Below are 20,201 nucleotides of genomic sequence, written 5' to 3' on the forward strand. Positions count from 1 at the left end.
TGGTGTGATTTATGAAATGTTGCTGCCCAGCAATAAGGTTACAAAAAAATCCAGTGAGAAAGGTGTGCTTTGGAGGGCACAGGTCTGAACAATTACGCAGCTGCAGCTACACTGTTGTACTCGTTTGACTGGGCTGGAGTACATCGAAGTCATTTATCCATGTTTGTTTGTGGTTTGGGTCTGAAAAATGAGACATAATAAACACAGAAAATGAATAGCAGCAGAGCAAGGCCTCGCAAATCGGTTAATCACCAAATGAGGGAAATGAACAGCATCTGAGGCAGCCACTGAGGCAAGCAGGTCTTCACCTCAGAAAAGCAACACAATTATCAGATGTACTGATTCTCATTCTCAGCTTCAGCGGTCTGTCAAAGTGAATATCAATTACTGTTGCCGTCACAACAGGAATCTATTCAAAACCTCAGGTCAGCCGTGTTAATCAAACTAGGCTGTAATAAACCTGAATGTGTAGTCCAATTAATGGAAAACGTTGCCAAGTGCAGTAAAAATGTATCTTAACATCTTGAGAGTGCTCTTGAGAGTTTTGAAAAGGTATATGACCACTGAAACGAAATGCAGCCCGTCAGCATGTCTGAATACACAAATGATTGCTTTGAATTTGACTACTTAAAGCAGAAAGTGAGAAGGTGGCAGTCCATTTGATTTCTGCACCGTCTTTGCAAATGATGCAAAAGGCATCATTTGCAACAGGCAGAGGCTTAATATGTTATTACTCCCCAGAGACAGCTGCTGAGAGAGAGAGAGAGAGAGAGAGAGAGGGAGAGAGAGAGAGAGAGAGAGAGGGAGAGAGAGAGGCAGTGGAAGTTTGGATTTATTTGTTTTAGATCAGCGTCATGATTTTCTACAAAAGCTGTTCCCTTATCTTCCTCACAGTAATGATGCATAAAATTATGAAAGTCTCAGTTTGAATGGGAAATTAAGGACAAAATTGTGTATGCAATGTGTCACTGTTTTTGTCTTTCTGTTCGGCTGTCTCTGTCACTGTGTTTGTGTGTGTGTGTATTTGTCTGTGTTTGTGTGTATTTGTCTGTGCGTGCGTGTGTTTGTCTGTGTGTGTGTTTGTCTGTGTGCGCGTGCATGCGTGCACACACACACTCCCGCTTGTGCACAAAATTCCATTTAAGGCCCCGGCGTGCTGCTGTTCTCTCCCCAACGCAGCAAGGCTTCAGTTTAGTTGTCAAGCTGAAAAATAGGCTACTCTCAGTTCCCTGACATAGCCCACATAAATTAATCATACCACAAAGATACATTGCCTCCCTCAGACCCACAGACAAGGCGATGAATAATAACACCCTCCGCCTAAATTTCTCACAACCTTTCGCAGTGGGTCTCTTTGTCTCACTACTATGCACATCACATCCGCAACGGTGAGGCGCGAAGATCCCCGAAGTTCACCACCCATTATTACTTTATGACTCCAATTAGGTTCTAAACGGCCTAGAGGGATGACCACCGCTCTTCTCAATCTGTTATTTACTATTTTTTGTTTGTTGAAAGTGAAAGTGCATCTGTACATAAAAAAAAACCACAACACTGCTCTAAAATGCGGCCGTTTTTCAGTGCCGTCGGAGAGACCTGTCATATTTTTTCCAATCAGTGTGCGAGTGCTGCAGCCGGAGCAGTAGGAGCCCATCACGCCGCAGATGGTCCGGGGTCGACTCGGCACAGCTGGCACCCAGCGGCACTCTGAATCTGAAACTAGAGCGCGGCGATTGAGTTTTCTGTGCACATCGTTTGTCAAATCCCTAGCACAGTCAAATGCTTAATCAGTCTCTTGCTGCATTATTGAAATGTGCCTTTTGTTCTGCTGCCCGAGAGCTGGCTGGTGAGGAGTAAGCTTGGGCGACTGGATGATTACATCTGGGATCTACTCGCCATCCCTGCCGAGACGAGGCGGACGACACCGGGCGATTCAAAAGAATTTTATGTTCAATTGGAATGGTATCGTGAGGCTAGTATTATTTTATTCATAGGCGATTATTTGTGTTATTACACTTGCTAATAATAACTCATACTATTGCAGTAAGTGGAAGTTGCAACAAGGTTAGAGATTGCCATTTTGGTGCCATGACATCCATTTCCAGGCCTAATTATTACCCTTGGGAAAGTGAATATATCCTTAGGTTACAACTGCCATCAGCACTTCCTCAATAATAACGCCTGAGTTGGCACTGCGACAGGTGTCTGTGCACACCTTGGCATCTGTCTGCTCTCCTATTTACTGATAGCTGGAGAATACACCCGATCAATACGTCCGGACCGATCCGTGATGAATGCTAGGCAGACACTTTGCACTCCCTGTCTTGCCCTCTCCCACTCTGCATTGGCTTTCTCCCTAATGTGCGACAGCGTTAAAAAGGGGGACTCACTGATGCGACACTGTTCGGGGGAACAGCCAGGGGAAACCAGGTTTTTACACCTTTCAAAGGGTGCAAATAAAGGAGGAGATGAGCTCACTGCTGATGGTGTGAAAGCACTGAGGGTTGAAATTGCCATCTACAGTCTCATTACAGTTAGACAGAAGGCGGGGATTCCCATCTCTCTTTTCTCTAGTTCCATCTCTCGCTTCTCCTCTCTATCACTCTTTCTCCGTCGGTCTCCCTCCTTGCCTCCGAGGGAAAGTCACAGTGGTTGTATACCAGAGCTAGTATGCTCAGAGGTGCCGCTGCCTGGGCTCCCTGTCAGGAACGCTGTAATCTGGGTGGGACCTGACAGCTCCATTACAGATAGGTACAAGGCCCAGAGCCCCCCCCTCCGAGTGACACACACACAAACACTGGGATCCAGAGCCACATCCATCCCTTAATCATTTGACTGGGGCGCACATCTAATTCGTTTATCCATGCTTGCCCGCCAAATATTCTTCGCTTCATTGTTTGGGCCTGCAAAATGAGACTGCATCAAGACTCGAATTGAGTAGAGCAAAGACTCGTAAATTGGTCAATCACAGAACGGGGGGAAATGAGCACCTACTGATATGCAGACAGCTGCTGCGGCAACCACCTCAAAAAAGCAACACAATTATCAGATGTACTGATTCTCATTCTCGGCTTCAGTGGTCCGTCAAAGGGAGTATCAATTACATTTGCAGTCCAAAAACGAATCTCTTCAAAGCCTCCAGTCTAGAATACACATTATCTTTGGCAGCCGGTAGACTTAAGTTCAGCTGAGGATAGCCCAGCTCAGTCATCAGTAGGGCTGGCTGTTGAAACACAATACCTGTCAATACAGTACCAAATTTGGGTATCCAAACTGAATTTCAGGCATCAAAATATATCGAAAAGATGGATTTTTATAAGAGGATCTCAGGCTTTCTGATAGTCTAAAGGCATTTTTTTATTGGGAAAATCAGATGGCATGCACAGATTATAAACTGAAAATAACACATTCCTTTGCATTGTGAGATGTGCTTTTTAACAAAGAGAGGCAAGCAAGCATCAGTCAGTACGAGGTGAGGGAGTGCAGTTTGACTCTGATGACAACTCAACAACTGTCAGGCACCGACTAGCAAAAAATTCCAGGAAGGTTGTGTGAAAATTCATAACTATATTAAATATTCACTGTAATTTAACTATTACTTATTTTTGTCTTAAAGGGCAATGCTAACCCAATTTAAGAATTCACATATGTTATTTCTATGCCCCAGGACAGGTAGTGAAGTCAATATTTGTGAACTTTCACCACAAATCAGGAGCTGCTCCATTGACAATGAATGGGACACTGACTTTGTGGAGCCATAAGATGCTGAGCCAAAATTTATATTGCAAAAAGGTATAGACCAGAATTCAAACCTCATTATGGTGCAAGAACTCACTCAATCTTATGGGTCAGTGCCCCATTCAATGTCTATGGAGTAGTGCCAAATTTTACATCCCAGTGACTTCACAAATTCAAGGGTTAGTTCTCCAGTTTCTAGCTTTAGGAAAGAGTGTTGCATGTTCAGTATTGACTCAACTGTCCTGGGGCGCAGGAATAACGTGATTTTTTTTTTAAATGGGTGGAATTTCCCTTTAATTAGATACTACACAGTAAACCAAAGAACTTACAAACTGTGAATCAGTTTGATAGTGCACTGGTATATAGGGGTTGAGTGTCTCATGACTGAATTTGACTCCTGATGAAAAAGAGATCATTGTCCAACTGGTGTCAAATTTGAAGTATCTGTACTGGTATCAAACCTGAAACTTTTCCAATGATACCCAGCCCCAGTCAGCTTTCAGTCCAGGCCATATGGAGGGGCGGCAGCGTCTCTGTCATTAGTAAGGCAAACAAGCCCCGGCTGTGGGGTGACTCAGAGGAACCACAGGAACAGGAGTGTCAGTGTTTTTCTCCAACATCCCCCCCCCCCCCCACACACACACACACACACACACACACCCTACCTGCTCTCCTTGAAGAGTGAGCGCAGCAGACTGACTACCTGCTGAAACAGTCCTCTACCCCACCCTGCATGCCATCTACCTGCCAAGCAGTGAGGGAGAGTGAACACACACACACACAGGCACACAGATGTCCATGCAGCACTCTGTAGCACCATCTCCAGATGTTGCGTCAGCGTGTGGTCGTCTCATGGAGGCCCTGTGCAGACGGAGAAGTCCTTTCCACAGGGACCTGCAGCACATCAGCCCGGCTCCATCGTGCACAGGCTAATTATGGAATTAAATGTGCTCCAACACCTGTCCGTGTTCGCCACAAAAATACTCCCTCAAAACTCGTTAAACACTTTCCAAACGTCATGAGAATGGACTTTTGATCCGCATCCACATCTGCTCCAAAGCTTTTACTACTGTGTTGGTTTGACTAATTATTTAAATTGCAATGTCTTTCAACTTACTTGCTCAGGATATTACCTCATTTTGTGCTTTTTTTTAACCACTTGTTCTCCACTTGTTCAGCTGTTTTAATTAGTTGCTTTTCTTAAAGGAAAACTCAATCCATATAGTAAATGGGATGTCAGATTTCTGTGACAGAAATGTCACAGATGCTTGATGTAAAAAAAAAAAAAAAAAACTACAGATGAATAGATATGTTGTACTAAGGGAACTGTATTATAAATGAGTGTTTTGACTTCTTGAAGTAAAAAAAACGATAATACAAATCAGTGTATAATACCTGTCACACCAATACACATTAGTTAGAGATGCTGGAATATGACAGGAACATCGGCGGTTCAAATCCCCAGACAAGCTGGCAAAATCCAGGCAGGGAAACTCTCTCCCCTCCCTCAACTGCCCAGGTGCCCTTGAGCAAGGCATTGACTTGAGCAGCTGAGTGGAACCAGTGGAAGACTGTAGTTGCACTGGGCAGCTCTCAGTTGTGAATGTAAGCTGTAGCTGAAAAGGATCATGTCTGCTCAGTCAACTTTCCCTGGGTAAGGAAAGGATCAAAAAACGGTTATGTGTTGATTTTGGGTTGATTTCCCCTTTTACAGCATGAGCAGTGAACTGCAAAAAAACATCACAGACTGTGCCAAACCGGCTCAGTTCCCCATCAGAGCGTCAAATGTCACCTGCAGTATGTACCATTTAATCAGCAGGTTTTTTTTGGGGGGGGGGGGAGTGGAGCGGGTGTGCTATTTTCCCAGCGGCAGATGAAATGGAGTGATGTTCACAGGCTGTGAGCTGAGTGACAGACCCGCGCTGCCTCTAACCACACCTAGTGACAGGGAACACAGAGGGGTGTCACATTGACACACGGCCTCTCTGATCCTACTGGAGGGTAGATGCTGCTAAGATAAGTAACTGTATGACTTCTGTCCTCTTTCTTCATCCGTCTGTTTCTTATTTCTCATGCTCCGCTCTCTGTCTCTCCTCAGGGACCAGTAATGGCTCTGTGCTGGTGTATAACCTGACCAGTGGTCTTCTCCACAAGGAGCTGAGCGTCCACTCTTGTGAAGTCAGGTAAGACTCCCTGTGTCGCTCTGTGTGTACAGCATGGTAAAAACACTGCTAGAGTCAGCTGTTCAACTCCCACTGGTTAAAAAAAGCATGTTATATGAACCCCGGTGGCCAGTCAGTCCACTCTCCCCGCATTGATTTATCAGTTTGGCTGATTGGATCGCACCATGTTGGCTTTGGGGTGTTGAAGATAAATAACAGCGTTTCCTGGCTCGGTTTGCAGGGAGCTCTTTCTCAATATTTGCCCAGAGTGTCTTTGCAGTGCCAGCTTGGCATGGCGGTCTTGACTCGGAGAAGTCGAGCTGACAGCCACACGAGAACGAAACGAAATGAATCCACACAGGCACAGAGGTCGTGTACGTCTTGGTGATGTGACTTTGTTGCAAATCATTAAAAGACCACACGGAAATGCAAATATTCTGTTTTGGATCTGGATGGAGGTTGTTTTTATATAAACCTCGGTGCCCAGACCTTCCTTAGAAAAGGCTCATGCTCTTTATTTTAGCGCTTTTCTTTCTCTTCAGCTCTCATCTCTGTCACAACTCTCAAGCAATAATATTATGACAAAAAAATGATGTCGGGCTTATTTTTTTATTCCATTTCCTTTAATTAGTTCGGTTTGTTGATGAATTGATGTTAATACATGAGAAGGATCCAGGGCGGAGGTGGCTTACAGCAAATGTTTACAGCTAGATGTAACAGCATTGTAATAAATTCCAAATGAGTAGATTTTACATTTCATACAGTGTTGTGTCTCTATAATTGAGTTGGAAAAAAAATAGATTAAAAAAGCAGCTGATTAATTCTAATCTGCTTTTTATCTTCTAAAATTCTGTAGTAATTTGGCTTTCAAAAATTCATAATCGGCAAACCATTAATCTTCACACTGGTTTGGCTTTCCTGACTAGCATGTATCAAGGTGCACCTGTCAGTGTTTTACTGATTTAGCATATTACACTAGCCTCTAATAAGTGCTGAGGTTATTTGTTCTGATTAAGACAAAGCTGCTTTATTCAATAGAAGCCATAATGAACTGATTGACTTCTACAGCTTGCCTCGTTCCAGTTCTAGTCCAGTTCCAGTCTAGTCCAGTCCAGTGTTGAGCACTAACCTGTTTCCCCTCCTGTGCACAGTGTATTGGTTAATTGCGGTCTACAAGGCAGGCCACACTGAAAAGGGATAAAGTCAGAATGCCGCTGCACCTTCCCAGCACCCCACAATGCAACAGCCAAACGTCAACAAAGAGCAGACCGCGCTTCATTAATTACTATTCTCTAATGAGCAGCGAAACTATTTCACCAGGATTAATTAAGCACGAGATTGAATCAATTATGCCGTTAAGAGATTGATTGGGAGCAAACACCATCCGTCCAAGCAGAGCCAGGCGTTCTTTAATGAGAGAAGTTGGTCTGCACAAACGCAAACTCCAGCAAACTTTAATGAGCTATGCAACACAAGCATAAGTTCCTTGAAATTCTGTAGTTTCCTGAGTATGTTATGTATGTGTGTGCGTGTGTGTGTGTGTGTGTGTGTGTGTGTGTGTGTGTGTGTGTGTGAGAGAGAGAGAGAGAGAGAGAGAGCGTGATTGAGTATGTGAGGTTTTCTCTGTCTGGTTTCTGGTGTCAGCCTGTCACTGTGAATTTTCTCTACAGTCATGGCACTCAGCAACCGCCTCTTCATCTGCTTGTCAGCTCTCACTCACAAACACTACCTTGTACTTGCACACTGCATATAATATTTAACACATGCGCGCAGTTACCGACTCTTAACAGCAGCCTGCTTCTGTTGCACACTTCTCCCGACCTCCATCGATACATGTGCATCCCTCAAATGTCTTGTCCTCAGTTGCCCTTTGCAGTGATTTGTTAATGTCCACATCATCAAACCAGAGCATAAAAAGATAAACACACAGGCGTGCATGCACACACACGAGCAGACACGCGCGCAAAAGCAGTGGTGTCAGATCAGGTCTTTCCCCTCACAAAATTGGCTTTCCTCTGTACCTGTGTAGACTATAGCTCTGGGGCACTGCTGTATTTGAAGTGCTGTGATATACAACATTAAGTTCAGTAACGGTGTGTTTTCTGCGGTGGGGAAAGGAGAGGCGCTCCATGGAAATGAGCCCGGCAGCCCCTGCCCCAGCACAGCCATGCCAAAGGAGGCCTGGCTGCTTAGAATCTCATTTACATTTAGTGGGGAAATCGACTAATTAATCATGTGGCTATTTAGCATCTCTTTACGGTACAGTGCGTGCTCCCTGAGCTGGGCCCGCTTCCCAAAATGTTCACATCTCACACTGGCTTTGATTTGCTGTGCATTTTTTACAACTTTCTAATAGATGTTGTGGGCTTACATTTTATCTTCCTGCTTGCCTGGATAAAATGGAAAGAATTCAAAGGTAGACGGCAGAATTTTTATTTGAACTAAAGTGTGTGTGTGTGTGTGTGTGTTCCACAGGGGGATTGAATGGGTGAGTCTTACCAGTTTCCTGTCCTTTGCTACTTCTGCTCCCAACAACATGGGCATGGTGCGGAACGAACTGCAGCACGTCGACCTGCCTACTGGTAAGAGGCTTACACACACACACACAATGAACACACCTAGCTGAGTGTTGCGCCCAGTATATTAGTATTGGCCTCGGTTCTTACAATTTGCATGTTACTCCGTGTTCCTGCTGCCTGTCCAACAGAGAATGTAGACACTTGAGTCTCTCTCTGTCTCCCTCTCTCTCTTTATCTCTCTTTCTATCTCTATTTGGTTCACTAATAGACTTCTTCTTGCTCTCCGGGGGATACTCACACACTCTTCCAAATTAAAGTCCAAAACTAAACAGTGTGAGGGCACCACCGAAGGGTGTCTGGCTCTGAAAATGAGATCCCATCATGCCGTTGTTCAGAGAGACTTATATCCCCGGCTTAGCCCACCGCCGGGCCAACAGAATTACTGCACCACCGGTGACCATTGACCCTGGAGCGGGTGTGGAAATACACAATGCCACATTTTCCGAGCCAAAGAGCGAGCAGGGCCGGAGAGTAATTAGAGGACGGAGTGACGGGTGGTCGGGACGAAATGGATGGAGGTGCCGGTGGAAAAAAACAGGGAAGAAGTAGGCTATAAAGAGTTGAGAGAAACAGTGCAGGGATGAGATATGACAGAAAAACACATAATTCAGAGTTCTGTAGTTCTACTTTTCTGGTACAATATGTTCCTAAAATATACAAACTAAAAAATTGAAAATGAGCATATATGCAACTTTCTGTTTATGTTTCACCATAGGACCACATCTGACCCAAAGCTGGAGAAAATATCACTGTAGAGCCCTTTTAATTGTCATCTTTATCCAGTGATGCTCTCTAATCATTGGCCTCTTGACTACCTAACCAGAGGATTCATGACACCTCGCAATTGCTTGGCTTGAGGACTTTGAATTGGCTGAATAAAAAATGCAGCCAGCATAACAGTTAACAGTCGCAGAGCTTTTGTCCTCAGTTCATTGAAAGGGCGAGTCGCTTCCTTAATGACTCTCTGTTAAGCAGCAGAGTCGTCAAAGTTAACAGTCCACGGCATTAGCTGTGGCTACTGGCCCAGCAACTTCTCCCCAATACTCTTAATTGTTTCGCTTCAGAGTTTCTCAAGTGAGTTCAAACGAGTTCAAGTGACTGAGATTCTCCGAGGAGTCCTGCACCGCAAATTTAGCTGCTCCCCGTGGAGACATGACTGAGGCTGTGTTGACCTGGCACTGTCATCCCTTACATCTGCCGTGTGTGTGTGTGTGTGTGTTTGTGAGAATGTGTGGCGTGCATGTACAGTATGTGTGTGCCTGGCTGTACCTGGGTATCTGCAGGTCCTGAAATTTGTGCTAGATAAACTTTAAAGTTCTTGAACACAGTTAAATAAAGCATTCCAGTATTAAATTGAGTTTTAGAGATCTTAGAAATATTGTGATGTCTTGTTATGCTATTTTTCCAGTGATAAATCAGCGTAATAACACAGACTCGTGTTCTGACCTGTCTGCAGTTGTTTTGTGTGTTTATTACAGTTGCAAATTTGGTCTTATATTTCATTCTAACCGCCATTAAAAAGGTATTACAAAGTTGAAGTTGATGAAACTTGCTGACACTCTGGTCCAGATTCACTAAGATTGCATTATGAGGGCGATTTGCACATTTTGTAAACAAAAGAGTTTTCATCTTATTCATTAAGAAATTTGTGCAAATCAAGTTGTGACCTTCAAAAAGAGCACTGCGCAAGCAAATAGCACTCTTCATCACCAATGGCAAGCGCAAATTGCATGCTTCAGCTGTAAGAGTAATCCACCACGTGTGGCACCCTTGCACCCTAAAGCATCCTTAATAATTGGAGTGTTTTATGATCAGATTTGAAATTGTAGGATGGAAAACCCTCTTGCTTGCCTGACTTACTGGTGATGATGCCTGAGGTTTGCAGCAATGATAGCAGCCATTCTGAATGGTTAAACTATTTGCTCAAAGTCTTTGTCACCTTTCAAAGAATCTTATATGCAACAGTAATTTGGGGGAGTTGGTGTTGAGAAATGTTTGTGAACATATAATTTACATATGCATCACCATAACAGGTGCAAAGGGATTTCTTTTTTCCCAGCGCTCTTGGGCAGCTTTCCACTCATTACACAAGGTTTCTTGGGTATCTGGCTAGACAGCACTCTGTCCTTCTCACACCATATCAGCAGGTTACAGTCTAAGGTCAAATCTAAAATTGGCTTCTTGTACAGAATGCGCTCCTCCTTCACTCTCTCTGCTAAATTAACTCTTGTTCAAATGACCATTCTTCCCATGTTAGGCTATGGTGACGTTATATATAGGTCGGCATGCAAGGGCGCACTCCAGAAGCTTGATGTTCTCTATCACTCTGCTATCCGGTTTGCTACAAATGCCCCTTTCAAAACACACCACTGCATTCTATATTCCTCTGTCAACTGGCCATCCTTACACACCCGTCATAATATTCCCTGGTTCATGCTTATCTACAAAACCCTCCTTGGTCTATCCCCCCCCCCCCCCCCCCCCACCTGTATCACTTGTTGCAAAATACATCTGCTGCCTACAACACCCGTTCTGCTCACCTTATTCTGTTGAAAGTTCCCAAAACAAATACCGTATTCGGTCTAATGTAATATCGTAATGTCGTAATGCTTGTTGTGATTGTATGCATGGCCATTTTGGTGATATAGCGCACAGTCTTCCTTGCGCAAACCCTTAAGTAAATCTGGGCTTGTGTGTGTGTTTGCCTACCTGCCTTCATGTGTTTGCCTTTTTTTGCGTGTATACTTGTGCCCATGCACTATGCAAGTCCTTGAGACGTGTGTGTGTGCGATACACAACCGCTTTGATTAGGGAGCACAGACTGATCTGAAGAGTGGTGTAATTGAGACTCCGTAATCAGGACACACAACCCCTCCCACTGTGTATGGCTGAGGAAACAAAGGAGGAAATGGTGAGGAGGGCTGCATTAGCGTCTAGTGCACCTCAACAGCTTGATTATGGCTACAGAGAAACACACAAACACACCTCTTAAAAGTTTCCTCGGCACCGTATGCTCGGCTGCTTGATCCCCTCAGGCACACACCACCGCAGTCTCCAGACAACTGTCGGAGGTCACCTTGCCCCCCAACCCCAAGATCAGTTTTGAGAACAGGCTGCTCCATCACTTGTATATTTTAAACAGGCCACCTTCCTAAGTGTCCTCTGCAAAAACGGATCAGCAATTCCTTAGGCAAATGCGGTGCGATACACCTGAAGGGCATTCTTGTTTTGTTCTGAGGGTCTTAGGCATTCTGCATAATGTCTGCTGTGGTGGGGAGAAACTTGGGAACGAAAGGCAGAGGTTAGACCGGGCGGTGAGAATAAGTTGTCGGCGGCTTTGCTCTCCCCGCTCCGTCAAAAGAGATGAAACCAGGAGGCCGGAGCGCCAGAGTGAAATGAAATGAAACAGTCTCTCTGCCAGTGCAAAGACTGACACCTGTCTTCTGCTTTCCATTGTCACCCCTCTCCCTCACTCTCTCTCTGTCTCTCTCTCTCTCTTTCAGGTAGATGCTTTCCATTCAGAGGCGAGCGAGGGAACGACGAGCCACCCATCGAGATGATTAAAGTGTCTCATCTCAAGTACGTTGCCTGCCCCCCCCCCCACCTCCAACAAAACCAAACACCATCAGCACCACACGGTTCCCTGTCCCCCATGCCTGTACCTGACACACACACACACACACACACACACACATAATCACACTGCATATCCACATATACACCCGGCATATTCATACACACACACACACGCATACCCTTCACTTTACCCAACCACCTCCCCTGTCCTTGTCTTTCTCTCTCCGTTCATTCCCCTCCTGCTGTTTTTGATTAAAGTTCAGTTCGGTCTATCAGCCGGGGGTGGGGTGGGGGTGGGGTTGGGGGTTGTATTTCCTCCAAGAGGCCGGGCGGCGCTCTTGCCCTCCTTCTGAGGCGCTGTCAGAGCCAATCAGCAACTTATGAGAGCCACAGGCCCTCTGAAGACCGCCGTACCAGAGACGAAAAATGGGAGAGAGGTGGCAGATTAAAAAGGAAACACAGACAGTGAAAAATGAATGGAGTTGAGATGGGATTAATGGGGGACAGATAGGAGAAAGAAGAGAGAGGGATGGTTGAAAGAAAGAAAGAGAGCTATGTGATCTCCTAATGGGGCCAAAATGAAACTTTAGAGGAAAAAGCAACCAGTTTACTGTTGCTTTGCTTTTTCTCCCTCTATTTTTATTACTTTCTTTAACCACTGCAGTAGAGGTTACACAGACATTCTGGGTGTGACCATGTGACTAGTGAAGATAGCCAAATACTAGTCCAACGTATTATTGAATTCCTGGCACAGTGTATCATAATGATGAGTGATTTGACTCTTAAAACATTAAATGAAACAACTTAAATTTGCTTTAAACAATTCTAATTGTTTTTGGATGTTTTGGATATTGGCTGTGCTGTTTTAATTTAGAAATTGGCACAAAAAAGTAAAAAAAAAAAAAAAAAAAAAAACTTTCTCTGAGTCATGCATTCAACAAACAATAGTCAAAAAAACGAAAGCGTACATTTCCTGGGAGATAAACTGAGTCAAGCAATTATGAAAATATGATTGACACATTCCCAAGAATATTACAGATGTTACTTTCTCTCTCCTTCCCTTTCCTCCTCTCTGTTCTCTTTCGTTCTCTGCATCATGGCTTTTTGTGTTTTCTTGTAATGTACTCACTTGTACGTTCTTGGGCTATAAGAAAAGACCCATCGTGCTGAGCTTTCAGTTCATTTATTTTACCTGTTCTTGGTCTTGTTGAGAAAATGGAAAGAAGTTGACAAACAAACTTGAAAAGTCGATTTAACACTACTCCTCCAATGAGAATGTTGATATCCTCAAAATTAGAGCCCTGTTCCGTATTCGCTAGAGTTTGGTTTACCGTCAAAAAACAGATAACTGATGAACTGATAACATCCCGTTCAGAAATGTTTTTGAGCGCCACACTGCACACGGCTAACACCGCACTGCACGTCCGACTGCCTGCCACCGTCAGGCTATAACTGCCCAAGAAAGTCATTGTTCATGTTCCTCAGTTTTTTCTTCCTTTACATACACAAAGGGCTCTATTTTTGTGATGGCACATGGCAGGGCTTTGCACTGGCAAAGTGGCACTTTTGTCAGGCTCACAGGTTTTTTTTAATCATTTGGTATTTTGGTGACTTGCCGTATATGTGACTGCGCCGAAGTGGGAAGAGAGGTGCAGTAGGAGGTATGTCAGCAACAATCAAGCAGCGCAGTGCAATTTTGGTGTCATGGATTACCTCTGTTTGTGCCTGCAATGCCCACCTGCTCTAGCTAGCTAAATGGGGCAAGGTGCACCCGTGTTCTGTGCTATTTTCATGGCTTTACCAAGTGATGCACACATGAACAGATCCTATTCAGAAGCGTACCGACTTGACTTAGATGTAAATCCCTGAAGCAGGAAAAAAATAACATTTTGGAGGCGACCGCATCCTCTACAGATGACAGGGACTGGCTGGTGAATGCCTCCCTCTCCCATTGCCAAACTGTCCCTGCTATACACCACCAGTTCTGTTTAGCTCTTTGCCTAATATCATTCAACCATTAAAGCAGTTCTCCAAGGACCAGAGCAACACAGCAACCAAATGTGTTATCTCCTCCCCATCTAATTTAATTTAAGTAGGTGCCGCATATTCACTCGTGGCGATTCTGCACCTGCAAGGACACCAGTTTCCTCTTGGGGGACGCTTTTGTGGCGGATCCACTCCGGACTGTTCTCTCCATGAAATTGCACCTGGCACAATGGCACAGAGCGCGCTGCATTTATGGGGAAGGAAAAGTGGTGATTTGATTGGTCGTGACTTACTCCTCATCCCACCCTGTTTCTAACAGCACAGCAGGTGCACCGCTGGCCACGCAAATACCAAAGAGTCACCACAACCTGTGTGCCAGCGCCATAGACTGCGTTTTGTGGCATGTGCCGTTGATTCACGGAAATACAGCCCAAAAGGTCTGCTTGTGGCATAGTACAAGGTGTAAGAGATGGTTTAACTTTAACAATATGAGCTTGATTGAAAATGACTCACATCAGCATTAAATTATGTCTTCATGTGTATTCCCATGAGTAAGGTGGCATTGATTGACTCTGTGTGTGTGTGTGTGTGTGTGTGTCCTCAGGCAGTACCTGGTGGTGGTGTTCAGAGACAAACCCCTGGAGCTGTGGGACGTCAGGACAGGAACCCTGCTCCGAGAGATGGCCAAGAACTTCCCCACCGTCACCGCACTGGTACTGACAAATCCGCACACCGAAACAAAAACACACACATACTTTACATATCCTACAGAAAGGGTATGATGCCCTTTGCACAGCTCCAAATCTGCGAGGTGCTCGTCAAATGCAACATCCAACATGGAAAAAATGGAAATGGAGCTGTTTTTATTCATAATTTATGCAAGTAGAAAGATAAGAGCACGACGCGTTTCGCATCAATGCTTCTGTGCTCATCCAAATGCACATATGCCGCATATATACGCGTCTGCACTTTACACACACACATTAACAAAACCAACTGTCGCTGCTACAGTAATACGAGTTGTTAACTTTCCCCCTCCCCTCCCCTCTGCCCCCTCCTCTCTTAGTGTTTGTCTGGGACATTTGAAAGATTAGTCTGAAAAATTTCCCCCACCTCAGCACGGAGCCGCAGCTTCATTAGGCCAGGGAAATGCTCATAAAAGAAGAGTTATGCTGGACAAACTTTACAGTGGGGCTGTAAAATCCTCCACAGTGCAAATAACAGCCCCAGTAACCTTAATAATACATGCTGGCCTCCCCCAGCCCCTTATTGCTGCCTCATTTCCATATTGATTGCAACCTCCAGCCAAACGGGCTACAGCCACAATCTTCCAGCAGTAAGACAGAAGGGCCGGGGAGAACAGCACTGCTGTGTAGTAGTTTTATTTATGTGAGCATCTGTGTGCAAATCACTCCCTTTCCCCCTGTCTCTATTTGTATATTTTTTTGCTCTCTAATGGTTTGTTATTGTGTTTGCATATGTGTTTTTGTCTGGGTCTTTGTCTGCTTGCCTGTGTCTTTCCCGGTACCTGCATCTGTGTGTGTGTGTGTGTGTGTGTGTTTGTGCATGGGTGCGTGTGTGTGTATAAACAGGAGTGGTCCCCATCCCACAACTTGAAGAGCCTGAAGAAGAAGCAGATGGCAGCGAGGGAGGCCATGGCTCGGCAGACGGTTTCAGATGCGGAGCAGAGCAGCGTTGAATCCTCCGTCATCAGGTGCAACTCACTGGAAGTCACAGTTCCTATGAATGAAAATAAATTGCATTGTTTCCCAGTTTGGTAATTTCACAAAACATATCTGAGGAATCTATGAAAAAAATCTGGATATTCAGTGCCAATATGTAGTTTGGGTCTTATTTTCACTTTTTAGACCCATATGTGTTTTGGAAGCTGATACTGATATTTTTCGATTGTCTTTTTCATGCCAAAGAAATCCACAAAATTATATAGAGTTTTAATTCTGTCAGGGTTGAAAAGCATCTGAAACAGCATTTAGACTGGTCATGCAACACTAAAACGCTCCATTGAAACCCGCGCTAATGAAATTCTTTTAGGTGGATTAGCAGCTCCTTAAGGCAAGGTGAGACGGGTTTCACTGCAGGTTTTACAGACTGAAGCTGCTGAGTATAATACTCCCACACCACACCGGAATGATTTCTCTGGTCAGATAGTTATATGAAATACTTATACACTAGCTGTCAGGGAAGAGCTTCCATCATACCCGAGGTGCACAATATTGACTTGCCGATATCCAATATTTTTAAAAAGTAGTGCAGTGCCCGTTCGCTCTGAATGCAAAGATTAACAATCCATGCAAAAAACAAAACACAATATGCCTGTTTTCCCATGTTGGGTCACATTTGTTATTGTGAAAAATAATCTCTAGCCATAGAAAGACATGGACATAGGTGATAGTGATATTCCCCAGCCACCATCAGCAGCAGATATCTAACTGAGCACCAAAATGTCCAAGTCCAGTCAAGACATTTCACTGGAAAAAGAAAGTGTAAGAACCCTGTCAAGTTATGTGTACCTGAGGGATTTGTCTATATATCTGTGTGTGTGTGTGTGTGTGTGTGTGTGCGCGTGGTGCCTCCACCACAGTCTCCTGCAGGACGCAGAGAGCAAGTCAGAGACCAGCCAGGCCATCTCAGCCCGGGAGCATTTCGTATTCACCGACACAGACGGGCAGGTCTACCACATCACTGTAGAGGGCAACACAGTCAAAGACGGAGCACGAATCCCCCCCGACGTGAGTCCAGAGACCGCGCTTCTCTTTCATTTCTTCTTCTTTTTTCTTTTTTCTTTTTTTTTGCCTTCTCATCCTCCTGAACTATACTTCAAGGTTGTCGCACGCAAACTTATTCCCACCCACCCCCCACCCCATCTCCCTCTATCTCTCTTCATGTAAATTCATATTATGGCAATGCCTTATATACACAGGGACCTACTTCTGTGTGTACTCTTTCTCTTTCATCCTCTCCCTGTTTGATTTCTGCCTCCTTCAGTGCAACTCCCACCACTACTTCTACCTGTTTTTGCTCTCTCTCTCTCTCTCTCTCTCTCTCTCTCTCTCTCTCTCTCTCTCTCTCTGTCTGTATCTGTATCTCTGTCTGTCTAATCTGTCAAATCTGTCTAATCTATACTCTTCCTCAGTAACGTGCCCCTCACTGTCCCCCATACATCCTTCACTTTCACGCATTCACAGCCCCGCCCCCCTCATCCCTCATTGTTCGGTCGCTTTTTTTAAAATCAAGGACTAATCCATCAACATTTTTTTGTTATGTCCTTTTTCTTTCTTTTGTCCTTGCTCTGGCATCTGCAGTCTCAAAGTTGCCTCTTCTGCAGTATACACTGTTCATGCCCCAAGCCAAAGAAAATGGAAGGACGATAGCAGAATCTTTCAAGACATTTCCTTCCCAGTTCTTCCCTTTTTTCAGGTCAAACCTCTGTGTTTGTGTCGGCGTTTTACCTCATTACGGAGCTAAAAAAAAACAAAAACCCCGGTGCTTCCTGGTCGTAGGCGAGCGGTTGTACAATTTCCTCCTCCACAAAGTAAAAAGCATCAGTCACTCTTTGCATCCTGTGTCCTCTCAGGGTTGTTTTTTTTGCTTGTGTGGGGGATGATATTGCTGTTGGCACCACAACAAAACTTGGCCAACCTAAAGTGCCACACACAGTCATAAACAGCATGCAATCAAGCTGAAGGTTTGTCAACTAAATTTTGCAGCCTACTTTTTTCCAGATTTAAACCTGTTTTCTTTTTTACCTTGCACATGCCACCAACTGTATGTGTGTGTTTGTGAGTGCCTTGAAATGTGCCATCAGTCTGTCCCAGATAAGGCGCACGTGTTCTCTCTACCTCACAGCCCGACTCAGGCCCAGGGGAAGGCGAGGTTAGATGAAAAGCTGTTACTGTATTTACCTGTAAGACTTCTAATAGTAGCCCGGCTCCTAATTTCCTTTGACAGCCAAAATGCCCTGGCTGGCAAATGGAGACGAGCTATTATTGGAGACAGGCTTTTGTTTTTTTTCATCTGGATGACTGATCAGATGCAGTGATAATATCAAGGCAGCATGATGTTTTGATGGTTTTACATGCTGATGCTTCGCCAATAACAAAGAATCTTTTGGCCGTTAAGTAAAGAAAGGTGTTTATTTGTCAAAGCATCCATTTTTCTCCCAGAGCACCATAAAAATCAAGCTATTATTTGAAAAGCTGTTGACTGGAAGAATTATGGTAACTCTCTTGGACTGATTGTCTGTTCATGTTCTTGTGTAATTGCCTCTTGTTGAGTGATTATATAGGGCCTTCTGTTGTTGTTGCTGATTGCCAACAACTTTGTCTATGAAAAACGGCACAATTTCATGCCCTGTCACACAGGACACATTTTTTCCATACTTATTTCCTTTTTTCATTTTGAGCTGGCAAAAAAAACATGAACATTGTTCAGCGTCATCTTGCTACAGAATTCTAAAGCCAAGCCACTACAGTGTAACAAAGTTGTCCATTTCTGAGCAGCAGATTGGATTGTTAAGCAGTCTGTGTTTTGCTTGCTCACCACCTGCAACCATTCTTGCCACATAGACAGCAGAGGTTTACCTGGGGATTTAAAGCCTTATCTCCAAGACGGCTGCAGATTCACTGCTCAAAGATTTGCATACCCCATAGGTTTTATAATCCTTTCAGGATGATACAGGATCTTCATATCTCTGTCAGGAAACCGACAGAAATTCTCCTAAAAAGTTTTGTCCCATCATCCGGTGCGCACACACTGAAGGTGAGCTGACACTTAATGTCTTCACATCTTCACATCTTTTCAGTGCCGCATTGCTTTGATTCAGCAACGTCGCGCTTTTTTACCACTTGGCTGCCACCGATTTTTTTTATTAATTCCTTTTCCTGTTCTCATTCACACTCACAGATCAAATTTCACGAGGCTAGGATGTGTTTATAGATTCGGGAATAGCTGTTTCTCCGTTTGAGATTGCACTTTGAACACCCAGTGATTGGTCTGTCTGGTTGTATTTGGTTCACGAGCAATCTAGAAATACATGATTTGAATGGGAATCTACAAGCCAGTGTGTGTCTCACTAGCCGTTTTTCCCTGCTTTTTTCCCCCCTCTCCTTCCTGCTTTTTCTCTTTCAACGAGTATCTCTACTCTCTTCCTGTGTCGCAGGGCAGTATGGGTAGCATCGCGTGCATCGCCTGGAAAGGAGACACCCTGGTCCTCGGAGACGTGGACGGCAACCTCAACTTCTGGGACCTCAAGGCCCGTCTGTCCAGGTAACTTCTCATCTCTCCGTAACGCGTGGGGGCAGGCGTCGGCGTCCCCCTGGGTGTTTAATGACTGATACTGCTGTTTGTCCCAGGGGGATCCCCACACACCGCGGCTGGGTGAAGAAGATCCGCTTTGCCCCGGGGAAGGGCAACCAGAAGCTGCTGGTCATGTACACAGACGGGGCGGAGGTGTGGGACACCAAAGAGGTACGGCTCCGCACGCTGATCCTTGCCAGTCGCCAATATGTCAACCGTGTAAAAATGATGTTGTTGATTTATGGATCAGTTTGTTGTTATACATTGTAAAAATACCCAGCCTGCATTGCACCACATAACTCAAATGAAAGGAAATGGTCTGGAAAGTTTCTGAAACTCCCCATAGCAGGATTTACAGTGGCAGGATTAATGTGTTTCAGTGGGACTATAGTCACTGATGCACCACAATGTTGCGGTGGGATATAAATATATTTATTTTTTACTAATGTCCTCTCTTAAAGTAGCTGTGTGTACAGTAATAGGACACTCACTGTAATTGTCCCTTTGTTTTAAAGAATCGTTGCGGTGTGCCGTACAAAACCACACACACAAGCCTTAAAAGCTCTCCGCCAACACTTAGAGACCCAACCCTAGCAAGATAGATGATCCTGGTACCTCGAAGCGTCACGCACCCTCTCCTTTTCTTTAACTTTGTTTACTGGAGTCGTCATTATCTCTTCAGAAACTCTCTCTCCGCACAGTCTTCATTATACCTCATTTAAGAACCCTTCTGGCAAGATCGCAAGCGCTCCAGTTCATCATTGGATCTAATGTCATAGACTGGCCTTTTTTCTTTTTTTTTTTGTTTGTTTTTCGTTAACTTCAGCCAAGCCACAATATTAGT

At 44.5% G+C, this 20,201-nt stretch overlaps 1 protein-coding gene across 1 annotated transcript in view; it reads left to right on the top strand.

Annotated features, from left to right (window-relative positions):
- Nucleotides 1-20,201, top strand: part of wdr11 (WD repeat domain 11) — a 52,819-nt gene that overhangs the window by 17,802 nt on the left and 14,816 nt on the right. The window contains exons 11-18 of the mRNA XM_071519612.1: nucleotides 5,837-5,921; nucleotides 8,376-8,482; nucleotides 11,983-12,058; nucleotides 14,646-14,754; nucleotides 15,634-15,755; nucleotides 16,644-16,791; nucleotides 19,221-19,327; nucleotides 19,414-19,528. Of these exons, the coding sequence (XP_071375713.1) occupies nucleotides 5,837-5,921; nucleotides 8,376-8,482; nucleotides 11,983-12,058; nucleotides 14,646-14,754; nucleotides 15,634-15,755; nucleotides 16,644-16,791; nucleotides 19,221-19,327; nucleotides 19,414-19,528 (869 nt within the window). The remainder of the gene's footprint in view (nucleotides 1-5,836; nucleotides 5,922-8,375; nucleotides 8,483-11,982; nucleotides 12,059-14,645; nucleotides 14,755-15,633; nucleotides 15,756-16,643; nucleotides 16,792-19,220; nucleotides 19,328-19,413; nucleotides 19,529-20,201) is intronic.

This window comes from Centroberyx affinis, unplaced genomic scaffold (genome assembly GCF_046629955.1).
Source record: "Centroberyx affinis isolate AG114_WGS23_722 - 3 ecotype Tasmania unplaced genomic scaffold, CSIRO-AGI_Caff_v1 ptg000718l_1, whole genome shotgun sequence".
In the NCBI taxonomy this organism is placed as follows: domain Eukaryota; kingdom Metazoa; phylum Chordata; class Actinopteri; order Beryciformes; family Berycidae; genus Centroberyx; species Centroberyx affinis.